The sequence below is a fragment of the Symphalangus syndactylus genome, chromosome 13, assembly GCF_028878055.3.
Source record: "Symphalangus syndactylus isolate Jambi chromosome 13, NHGRI_mSymSyn1-v2.1_pri, whole genome shotgun sequence".
NCBI lineage: Eukaryota > Metazoa > Chordata > Mammalia > Primates > Hylobatidae > Symphalangus > Symphalangus syndactylus.
In genome coordinates this window covers 92121742-92134556 of record NC_072435.2, presented here as the reverse complement: position 1 = coordinate 92134556, position 12815 = coordinate 92121742, and the positions used below count along the sequence as shown (strand labels likewise).

At 39.0% G+C, this 12815-nt stretch overlaps 1 protein-coding gene across 2 annotated transcripts in view; it reads right to left on the bottom strand.

Moving 5' to 3' along the window:
• The window catches only part of CFAP54 (cilia and flagella associated protein 54), a 386261-nt gene that overhangs the window by 105543 nt on the left and 267903 nt on the right, over positions 1 to 12815 (bottom strand). For both annotated transcript variants that reach the window (XM_055237476.1, XM_055237478.1), the window contains one exon: positions 12515 to 12656. In XM_055237476.1, coding sequence (XP_055093451.1) covers positions 12515 to 12656 — 142 coding nt within the window. The remainder of the gene's footprint in view (positions 1 to 12514; positions 12657 to 12815) is intronic.

The window sequence follows — 12815 nt, the reverse complement described above, 5'->3', positions numbered from 1 at the left end:
TGGCGTTGATGGCACAAAGGCAATGGTAAGTTTAATGGCCAGTGCCTTAGCAGAAATGTAGGAACGTAGTGGCACCAAACCATCCTAGCAGTGCTTGCATTCTTCATTGCCATGCCCTCATAGTAGAATGAACACATTGATTCAAATGTGTTTCACTTAAGAATATCCTTGATGGGCTGGGCGTGGTGGCTCACACCTGTAATCCCAGCACTTTGGGAGGCCAAGGTGGGTGGATCTCCTGAGATCAGGAGTTCGAGACCAGCCTGACCAACATGGAGAAACCCCGTCTCTACTAAAAATACAAAATTAGCCAGGCATGGTGGCGCATGCCTGTAATCCCAGCTCCTCAGGAGGCTGAGGCAGGAGAATCACTTGAACCTGGGAGGCAGAGGTTGCAGGGAGGCGAGATTGCACCATTGCACTCCAGCAGCCTGGGCAACAAGAGCGAAACTCCGTCTCAAAAAAAAAAAAGAATATCCTTGATGAAGCAGTAAAAGTTGTTAATGTTATATTAACTATTGACCCTTGAGCACACACCTTTTTCATCTTTTCTGTGATAAAATGGGAGGCACACAAAAAACACTCCTGCTGCATACTGAAGTACAATGGCAGTCTCCAGGAAAAGCACTTAAGTGATTCTTTGAGTTGCAAGCTGAATGACTACTTTTACTTTTTTTTTCATGGACTGTCATTTTTACTGAAAGAACAGCTGACAAGACAAAGTGTTTTCAGACTTAGGTAGGAGGCAAACATTTGTTCAAAAATGAAAGAAGTACACCTGACTTCCAGAGAAATAACTGACGGGTGTGTTGCCAAAGATAAAATTCAAGTTTTGAAGTAACAATTTAGAATTTTGGAAAACTTGTATCTACCACTATGAACTTTTCAATACTTAGAATTTTCTGATAGGAATTGTGGTGATATTTTAATATTTTTTATATTGTCCAGTAAAATGTATACATATTTAGAAGACCTGCATATTTGAAGTCCATATTTTCCAAATGCCTAATATACAATGTTACAAAATAATGCAGGGGTAAAAGATGTCATTCAACAGCAAGACAGACTAATGTATTTTGATATAACAGAGTTCAAAAAGTTTAATGATATAATTTCAGATTCTACTTTGGAATGAACTTTTAAGAAACTACCACTTACCCAGTTCTGGTTTAGTTTCAAAGAAGCCTATCCACAATTATCTGAAAAGGCTGTTGAAATACTCCTCCATTTTCTAACTACATATCTGTGTGAGGCTGGATTTTTAAAAAACTTATTTCAACCAAAACATTATATTGCAGCAGATTGGCTGCAGAAGTAGTTATGAGAATTCAACTATCTTTTATTGAGTCAGACATTAATGAGATCTGTAATTTGCTATTTATGTTAACTTGTAATGAGTTTATTACTATTCTTTTTAAATTAATTAATAAACTTTAATTTTCAGCTTTAATTTCTAATAGAACTATATGTTTTCTATACTAAGATTTGTCTAATTTTTTTTTTACCTAAAGTAAATCTGGGTAAATTATATTTTCCCAGGAAATTACAAGTTATATGGAAGTTTTCAAATTTGCTTAAAGTTGAACTAAAAAAATCTTTAAAAATTTAATTTCTTAACATCAGTGATTACTTTCTTATCATTTGTGAGAGGTTTTCTTTTTGCTATAACTAATTTTCCTGAAAAAGTTGGCTAATAGTTTTTCCCCTAAAATTACAACTTTCTAATTTCATTGGTTTTGTTTCCTAATTTATTGTATACATATTGTAAAGCGATCTGAAATAATAACATCAAACATACCCCACATACCAATACATTTACATTTAAATCATCTATTACAAGAAAAATACTATCAGGTCTTATAATAAAGAAAACCCAACTCTATGCCCTATGTAAAAGCATATTTAAAATAAAATTATTTCAAAAGTTTGAAAATAAAAACATGGGAAAATGTGTAGCAGGAAAATGTAAACCACAAGAAAGCAGTATTTGTGATCCCAGTATTAGACAAGGTAGAATTCTGGCCAAAAAGTGAAACGAAAGTGGAACCTTTATAATGTTAAAGGGTGTCATTCATAATAAAGATATAATACTTAAGAATATTCATAGTCCAAGTAACATCTTGTCAACAAAAACAAAAACTACTGATATAAGAGGAGGAACAATTATGTGAGCAGCAGAGGACCTCTGTTCACCTTGTCTAGGTGTTGTCAAACTCTAGCCCATGGGCGAAATCTGGCCACATGTGTTTATGTGGGACTCATGAGCTAAAATGGTTTTTACATTTTTAATGGTTGGAAAAAAATTATAATAATAATATTTTGTGTTGCATGAAAATCATATGAAACTTAAATGTCAATGTCCACAGTAAAGCTTTTTTTGGGTGGGGGTTGGAATCTCACTCTGTTGCTCAGGCTGGAGTGCAGTAGTGCCATCTCAGCTCACTGCAACCTCCGCCTCCTGGGTTCAAGTGATTCTCTTGCCTCAGCCTCCCGAGTAGCTGGGATTACAGGTGCTCGCCACCTATGCCCAGCTAATTTTTTTTATTTTTAGTAGAAACGGGGTTTCACCATGTTGGCCAGGCTGATCTCGAACTCCTGACCTCATGATTTGCCCACCTCAGCCTCCCAAAGTGCCAGGATTACAGGCGTGAGCCACCACGCCCAGCCCACAGTAAAGTTTTAATGGAACACAGCCATGCTCATTCATTTACACTGTGACTATGGTTCCTTTTATGCTACAACAGCAAGTTGAGTAGGTTCAGCAGAGACCATAAAGACTTAAATAAGTAGACTTAAATATTTACTATCTGACTATTTACAGAAAATATTTGGTGACTTCAACCTTGTTCATGGATGATCAAGTGGAGAAAATATGTAAGGATAATAAAGAAAATACAGGGGCATCAATACCCCCTGTACATAAAAACAACTAATAGAAATAATTGTTTAAATTACAATACAATAAGAAGATAACATCTCTAAAAATAAACCTAACCAGAAAAGTACAAGATTTATTTGAAGAAAATGTTGAAACACCCTAAGGGATGTGAACTAGAAAATATAAAGGGCATATAATATTCTTGGTTAAGATGATTCAGTAGAATAAAAATGTAAGTTATTTCTAAGTTAATGTCTAAATATAATATAATCTCAATAAAAATACAGCAGGACTTTTTTTGAACTAGACAAGCTGCTTCCAGACTTAACACATAAAAAAGCCACAAGAGACAATTCTGAAAACAGAAAGTAATTAATGGGGATTTATCCTTATATTAAGTATATTATTATAAGGTTACAAAAATTTTAAGAAGTATTGAAACCAGAATGGACAGATCAATTAGAACTGAAAGAAAAGTACAGATATGGGGTAGCCATCTGGAAAAATTAAATTTATACCCATTTGTCACACTTTACATATTCCAAATAGATTTCTGGAAGTTATTTAAAGAATCTGAGTAGGAAGGACTTTTCTAACTATGACAGAAATCCAAAATCTATCAAAAAGATTAATAATTTCTACTATACAGAAATAAATAACTTCTTCATGGAACAGAACTATCATGTAAAATGTTAAGCAACAACTGAAAAATTAGAAAGCTATATGTACAAATATCACAACTAAAATGTTGATTTTCATAATGAAGGACTTCTACAAATACTTAAAGGCCAAATTTTTTTTAATAGGGAAAGATTATGAGCAGAGAGTTCACAAAAAGATGTTCAAGCTTAGTCCTCATGAGAGATGTGCAAATTAAATTTGAACCTTTTTTTCTCCCACCATGCCAACAAAAGTTTAAAAAATGTTTATAACGTACCTTCGTCAGCAAGGGTGTTGAAAAAAGACCATTTATTAACTGCTGACAGGAGTACAAAGTGGCATAACCTTTTTGGGATGATTTTGGCAAAAATTATCAAATTTTCAAATGAAACCACCCTTTGATCTAGACATTTGCTTTATGGGAATTGACCCAATAGATATACTAGCCTATGTACAAAATGATATAAATGTATAAGATGTACAGATGAATGTAATAGCAAAAGAGTAGAAACAACATAAATAGCTATCAAAGAGACTAATAAATTTAATTATGCTGTACCTACATAAAGGAATATTATAGAGCCATAAAAAAGCTGCTTATGTGATGATTTGAAAAAATTGTCAAGATACATTTATATTAATTTAAAGGCAAGGAGCATTATTATGTGTACAATTACACCACTATTTGTATTTTCAAGGGAAAAATATGTCAATGTATCAGTGTATCTACCAGGTTGGTTCACTCAACATCCATCTTAACCTCCAAATGTGCTTTTCAATATTGAAGAAATTATGAAGATAAAAATGACACTTCCCAGATTTCCTTGCAACTATTGTCCTGGATGGGATTTTAGGTATTATAAATTCAGTGCATTCATGCGACTTGGAGGTGGAACTGGGTTAAGCGGTGAGGGAGACAGGTGATTCAAGGCATCTCTTCGGCTGGTGTGACTCTGGCAGAAGAAGTGTGGTTCTTAAGCCTATAGCTGAGCAGAGGCTTTCTATTCTTCAGAGAAATTCCTGATCTACAGTTTCCTTTATAGGAAACAAACAAAAGCTGTGCCTTGGTGGTCCAGTTACATGTGGCTTAGTCATTTCTGGACATAGCCTAGAATTTGTTTCTTTAGCTCTCCCATTGACTTTGAAAGTCCTTTGATAAATGTCATTCTATTTGAATGAACTGGAGTGGATTCTGACCTCTACAATGGAACTCTGACAGTTGATATAAGCATGTAATATCTCTGGTGGGGAACACAAGAAAATGACTCTGGTAGGCAAAATGATGGTCCCCTAAAGATGTTCATGTCTAATCCCCAGAATCTGTGAATATGTTAGATTACAGGGCAAAGGTGAATTAAGATTGCAAACCAGGCTGGGCACGGTGGCTCACACTTGTAATCCCAGCACTTTGGGAAGCTGAGGCATGTGGGTCAGGAGTTCGAGACCAGCCTGGCCAACATGGTGAAACCCTGTCTCTACTAAAAATACAAAAATTAGCCGGGCATGGTTGTGGGTGCCTATAATCCCAGCTACTCAGAAGGCTGAGTCAGGAGAATCACTTGAACTCAGGAGGCAGAGATTGCAGTGAGCCAAGATTATGCCATTGCCCTCCAGCCTGGGCAACAAGAGCGAAACTCCATCTCAAAAAAAAAAAAAAAAAAAAAAAAGAAAGATTGCCCACCAATCACCTATCAACTGACTTGGAGATAAGGAGATTATCCTGGGTTATCCAGGTGGGCCTAATGTAATCACAGGGTCTGTATATGCAGAAACGAAGTCAGAGGAGTATGTTTCTGGTCAGAGAGATTTGGAGATGCTACACTGCTGGCTTGGAAGATAAAGGGAGGAGCCACGAGCCAAGGAATTCAGGCAGCCTCTAGAAGCTGGGAAATGCAAGGAAACAGATTCTCCCTCAGAACTTTTAGAATAATGTATCCCTGGTGACACCTGAATTAGCAAGACCTATTTTGGACTTCTGACCTCCAGAACCAAAAGACAATAAATTTGTGGTAATTCGTTACAGCAGGAATAGGACACTAATAGACTGGTAATAATTGATTGCTTCTGGGGGGAACCGAGAACTGGACACTTGCAGAGAAGATGGAAAGATACCCTTTGGTATCTTTTGAGTTTTGATTCTTGAGAATAAATTACCTATTCAAAAAAATGAATTAAACTAAAAGAAAAAAAGTACTCCATACATATTTGACCAATGTAATCTGGTCTTTAATGCTGCAGAGAAAAACTAAGAACAGTTCAGTGTTTGTTCCTTTTTAGAAAACTTTCTTTTTCTGACTGAATACTTACAATTATTTTCTCTTCCTAACCCAAAGGTGTTACCAGAGTTTGTCCAGATACAACTTGTACTATAATCATCTTCAGAAGAATTGGGGAGGATAGAGGAAGAGTCCCTTCTGCCCTGCATGGAGGAGGATCCCTTTGCAATAGCTTCCTATCAGCCCAGGCCAGAGCTCCCTGGGTTTCACTGGTTCTGGGCCAGTATTTAAAATGCCAATTTCCATGTATCATTCAGGTGGTGTGAATTACAACCTTACAACCTAAAGTGGGTTTTGTTTTGTTTTGCTTTGTTTTCTTTTGTTTTTGAGACAGAGTCTCGCTCTTTTGACCAGGCCGGAGTGCAGTGGCGCTATCTCGGCTCACTGCAAGCTCCACCTCCCGGGTTCACGCCATTCTCCTGCCTCAGCCTCCTGAGTACCTGGGACTACAGGCGCCCGCCACCGTATTTTTAGTAGAGACGGGGTTTCACCGTGTTAGCCAGGATGGTCTTGATCTCCTGACCTCGTGATCCGCCTGCCCCGGCCTCCCAAAGTGCTGGGATTACAAGCGTGAGCCACCGCGCCCAGGCCTAAAGTGGGTTTTAATGTGGGCATTTTTCCTGTTTCCCTGAATCTACTCAAGCCAGTGGACAGTGTATTTCTAGTCCCCAGTTTGTGGACAAGCCCACTCTGAATCCCCATTTATATAGTTAGCTGGTTTCTGACTTTCCCTACCTGCAGGGCCCTCTTTCCAGACTGCTCCATGAGTCTGGTACTGAAGTCCCAGTTCCATCTGTTAAGGCCTAATTCTAATCCCTCTCCAGTGAAGTCCTCAGGTTCAGGCCCTGCTACAAATCCCCAATTTGCTTTGGCAATTTGGAATTTTCCTTTCCTGGTTTCAAGCTCAGCTACAAATTAAAACAATTTTTGTATTATTTACCCACCACTGTTATGTGTTTGGATCGGGAAGGGCAGAGGCATCGCTCATGTCAACTCCATCCAAGCAGTCCAGCAGGCTGACTAGAAGCATCAATTCTGCATTTTAAGTTCCTGGCAATAATTTCTTATCACACCCAACATAAAGCTTAACAGCACAGCCTTTAGAATTGGATAGATCAGGATTCGAATTAGTAGTGGAATAGTACGCAAGTTACATAACCTCTCTGAATGAGCACCTTGCCTCATTTATAAATGTGCATAATGACACTCCCACATGATTTTCCTGAAACATAAATGAAATCAAGTAAGATAGCGCTGGCACACAGCACAGGTGCCACTCATCCCATTATTATCTGGCACTTCCTGAGTCATCGCTTTCTGCTGCTGTGTGAATCTGGATGGCCTGGGTCCTGCTAAGGGTAGCAAACAATCTTGTTGAGTCTCCTCCAGTTCACTGAAGGGTAAATCTTCCTCTCAGTCTCCAGGACAGCATTCCACTGTGCTCTTTTAAGAATGTTTTCTCTCACATGAGCCATCTGTTGTTTCTTATTTTACACTGTTGACTCTGTCTAGAATAAACAGGGTCTCCTCCTACCTGGTACCTGAAAACTGATAGGGTGTGTGCTCTCCTCTTAGCCATGGTACTGTCCCTTCTCAGATTTAAGTGATCAATGTATGAATCTCTGAGTGGAGTTTCTGGACTCTTGCAGGCATTGGACCAGGACAAGTCTGCTTCACTGAGGCTGGTCCTTGTCATGACCCAATTGTCTCATCTCTAATACTCAGATGCAACACACACACACAAATTTACACACACACACACCCCACCTTCACTACCACAGATGATTTTTCTCCATTCCCACCTATAAGTAGTATAATTATTTGGGATTTGAGTAGTAATATACCAATCCAGTTCCCCTACTATGGGGAATTGTGTGTTAGAGGAATAGGAAAACAGAAGATAATAGTAGAGGAATTGCATCCCACTTTTTAATTAGTTGTTATTGACCCTGTATCTCTGCACCAGGTGCAAGGTGGTATGGGAGGGAAAAATCAGACTTCTTTTCAGGCTGGAAGGTTTGCTCTGTTTCAAGAGGCAAAACATACATTAAAGCCCAGTTGTGATTCTCGGCTCTGCTCCATAGATCTCTTTTTGTATTCTGACAATAGGTTCACTGTAAGGTAATGGATGTGCTTTGGTCAAGGATAGGCCAAAGTAGGATGTTTACATTCTGCGGGACTCAGTGAGTTTAGAGTGCAGGCGTATAACTCTACTTGTTATCACAGCCATGTTGCCATGGGAAGGCTCATCGTTTGGCTCTGAGCCACTACTGTCTATAAAAGGTATAATTGCCATGTTGACACTGTATAGATGCACTCACGCCCAGAGAAAGAAAGAGTTAAGCTGCTCACCCTGAAGGGAGAGCTGGCTGTGCAGCTGTGTGTGGCAGTGGCCAGAGCAAGGAGCCAAGACAGAGCAGTCTGTGTAAGAGAGCTGCTGATGAGAGGGCTGCTGAATAAAGCTGTATTTCACATACCTACAGCCCCCGAATGTTCTTTCAGCTCCCTGCTCCCCATCCACCCACACCCCTCCGACCTCACCATGGGCTGGAACCTGACCCTGGACCTAACATTCACTGACATTACTTTTTAGCAAGACAGGCATTTATAGTTTTCTGTATATACTGTTTATGCAGTAGTAAGAGGCTGCATCTGGGACCAGTAATCCTAAATGTTACTTTGAATTCAAAATTTAAATACAGAATTTAATAATTTTAATCCCAGCTGAAATTTTTATCAAGGCCACAAGAAAATCAAGACAAAATGATAGAGTATATACTTGAATATAACTGGGCCTAAAGTAGGTATCATGAAATAAAGGTTTCTTTGCATTGAATTTAAACATGACCCCACATTGCCAGTGCCATCATCTCAAGGTGTCTGTTCCTACAGAGAATACCTCAGTAATTGTACTAGGTGCATCACTTAACTCTCTTACTTTGCTATAGATGTCATACAGTTGCTCTCTGGTCCTGGCAGGATGATCTACAGTCCACTCTCCACACATGACTAGTCCATTCTGTCATCATGCTCCTGTCATCAATTGCTCTGTTGATAAAATTTGCTTTCCCTGAGTCAATTTACACCTGCCCCATAATATACCTCTCCCAGAAAACAATGCTCTTAATTAACTCATACGCCATCCTGCCTGTGTCCAGCTCCCCTCAGAAGGCATAGATGGATTTAGCTTGTGGCACTTAAATCTGCCTTCATTATTATGCTCTGCTTCTTTTTTTGTTTTGTTTTCATTTTTGTTTTGTTTTGTTTTGTTTTAGTTTTTGAGATAGAGTCTTACTCTGTCACCCAGGTTGGAGTGCAGTGGCGTGATCTCGGCTCACTGCAACCTCTGCCTCCCAGGTTCAATCTATTATCCTGCCTCAGCCTCCCTAGTAGCTGGGATTATAGGCGCCCACCACCATACCCGGCTAATTTTTGTATTTTTAGTAGAGATCGGGTTTTGCCATGTTGGCCAGTCTGGTCTTGAACTCCTGGCCTCAAGTGATCCACCTGTCTTGGCCTTCCAAAGTGCCGGGATTATAGCCGTAACCCACCGCACCCAGTCTATTATGCTCTTCTTAAAAGATGAATTTTGTTTTTTATATTTTATTTTTTGAGACAGAGTCTCACTTTGTCACTGAGGCTGGAGTGCAATGGTGCGATCTCAGCTCACTGCAACCTCTACCTTCTGGGTTCAAGCAATTCTCCTGTCTCACCCTCCTGAGTAGTTGGGACTACAGGTGTGCACCAGCACACCCGGCTAATTTTTGTATTTTTAGTAGAGACGGGGTTTCACCATGTTGCCCAGGGTGGTCTCAAACTCCTGACCTCAAATAATCCACCCACCTTAGCCTCCCAAAGTGCTGGGATTACAGGCATGAGCTACTGCGCCTGGCCAAAAAATGAATGTCTATCATTTCAGGGTATATGCCTGTTCTGATTGCCCATGACTAGAAGCTCATGGAAGGTAAGACCTGCTTCCTTGATGTGTTCTCTGACTCTTCCTTCTCTCTGAATGTAAATATCTGGTACAGTACTCTGCATACAATAACAGTAAATGTTGTTCATCACCTCATGTGTAGATCAATGCTAGTATTGTTTAAAGCTAAGATTACCTAGGAGGTTTTTTGCTGGATGCTAATTTATGCTAATGCAAGGAAAATCAAACAAGTTTTATTTGTTGTTGTTAAGGAATTTTGCCCTTTAGCAAGCCATTATAATATAAACCTCATTGCCATCTGGATATTAGTGGCAACCAAGTGGGAATTCAGAACCTCCTTCTAACCCAAACACTGAAGTGAGGGAAGTCATCAACATGAATTAATTATCAGCCTGCCAGGAAAGGACTGGAAGGCAAAATTATTATTCTTAAGGCAAGGCAAAATGCAAAACAGATTGGATTTTAAAATTTGGTAATTTCATAGTTAAATAGTAAAGAAGGGCTAATGGTATAAAATGGAAACTGAAAAAATGTAATATGCTATGAAAGCCACTGACACGGAACAAGAAAGCTTAGGTTCTAGTATTAAACTGAGATAAGACTACCTACTCAACTGGATCAACAAACGTGGTTTTGTTTAGAGGATGCCATTTTCCACTGTGTGCCCTTGGCTGACATAATTAATTAATCACAGCACCTTTTTCGTGTCTTTTCTATGGTTCTTTCCTCTGAACCATACGGAGGTTCTTCTCAGCCACTGGCCATTGAATTTGTCATATGCGATAGTTTGGATTATCATTTAGCAAACATCCATGCCTCTCTCCCTTCCTGTACAAGCAGTGTATATTTCCCTAGCTCACTGATATTGGACTTGGCCCTATGACTTGCTGTGGCCAATGAGATGGGATGTGAAGAGGGGCCTTAAATGCATTTGTGTGATTTGGTTTGTGGCTCTTTTGCTCTGGTATCTACCATGAGAAGATCATGCCCCAGCTAACCACTGTCTCTTTAGCTTGGGCCTCACTCACGACAAATGTATGTAAGGGTGCACCTGAACCCGACCTACAGCCTGAAGCAGAACACATGAGCTGAGTGGAAGAATGAGTTCCTGTTGTTGTGGGCCACTGAGTTTTAGGGTCCATCTTGAATGAAACTTATTGGTCATCCCTGCCCTAAAAACTGGGAGAACACAAGGAAATGACTAGGATAAAGTAGACACATCATTCAGAAGTAATAAGGAGGCAGTATGAAGAAGAAATAGCCATATTGGAAGTTTGAATCGTCGTCTTAGATTTTGACTAATCTCTCAGTCTATGGACAAGAGACTGAGCGATTAGCCTCAGATTCTAGAGTAGATTAGTCTCTAATGAGGCTGAGAGAAATGAAATGGTTTGGGAGAGCTAGGATGTCAACTGAATCTCTTGATTATTAATACTGTACAATAATGTGTGCTTCTAAGAGGGATGCTTTCCTGGCATTCTGAACCAGGGAGAATTGAGCTGCCAAACAGTGTTAAGCAAAGAAGTGGTAACCAGCTCCTCCTGGCTGCTGGGCTGCCGAACTGCCCTGTGTAGGGTCAATGGCTTTGTCCTCAGAGAACCCATCTATGGGAACCTTAAAGAAGAGCAAGCACCCAGTCTGACGTTCAGGCTGTGGCTCAGAAAGCCAATAAAGCAAAATTCTCCCAGGCACGAAGGAAATAAAAATAAGAAAACAAAGCCTCAGCATAAAAAAAAATCTATAAAATAGTTTGCAAAATAATTTGGGACACCTATGCTTCAGAAAAGAGCCAAAGAGGGGGACGTTAGACACTAACACTTTAACTAAGGCTGACCCAACAATGCAGCAGAGTAAGACGCTGTCTACAGATGTGATTCCAGAAGTACTAGGAAGATCACTCCCAAAGGAGAAGGTTAAAACTCTTCTCCTTTGGCTCAATGCTGACCTAGCACCAAGCAAAATTAGAGGTGGATGTTAGTGAAATGTTAGTCTGGAAGTAAGACTAGTATCTTGCTTCTTAGCACCTATTCAAGTGCTTAGCACACAAGAAGCACTCAATAAATATTTTTTGAGTGAAATAATGGAAAAACACATAAATGAATGTTAAATGCCTATTACCAGTTATCTGATATAGAGGTTTATATTATAGTTTACTATCAAAGGAGTAACTAAGCAAAAACATAAACAGTATTGCAGTCCAGTTTAAATTTTGCTAATTTCTTTAATTCATTTAACAAATGTTGATATTGAATGTCTGCTATGTGCAAGCACTGTGCAGTTTGCTGTAGATGAAAATTGAATATATGAAGGCCCTGCCCTCAGGTAGCTGATGATAATTTAATGAGAGAAAGAGCTTAAACACACAATCAAACATACATACAAATATAAAATAACTAAGGAAAAGAAGAGGGAGGCCTATTAGAGTGGGAGAGTGCATGTAGATTTTGGATGAAAGGATCAGAGAGGCAAACATTCTCAAAAGGTCCCACTTGATATGTGTGAACTGGAAAAGAAACAGAAGTAAAATATCACCTTTTAAAAGAACATGCATCTGAAATGCAGCAGCTGACTAACAGGTACACATGTGCAGTGAGCTAAGAGCCCTCTATTTTGGCCCTAGGACCCCTATGATCCCCTGGAAGTGCCCCCAAACATTATCCCATCTAAGCTAAAAGCCAACAAATTACAATTAAATCTTTGAAACTTGATTCCATATTACATATATCAGGTTTTTTTGCATAATATGTAGACATCCAAACATACCAAGCAAATAATCTGTATACGAAGACAAAAGATCCAGAGCAGCAAATTCTGGGATATTTGGTAATGCCACTTGGTTAACTTTATGCGTTCTAGTATTCTTCTTTCCAATAAGTAAGTTAATTGCCAGCACAGCTTCACTGACCTACAATTAATGCATAAATTAGAATTATAAATGTAAGCTTTCTAATTCATAGATTATCTATTAGGTAAATAATGTGAAAAAAAGTGAACTCATAAAATAATATTCCATATACACTGGAGGAAAAAATAAAGACAACCTGAAAAAATAATATGTGATCCC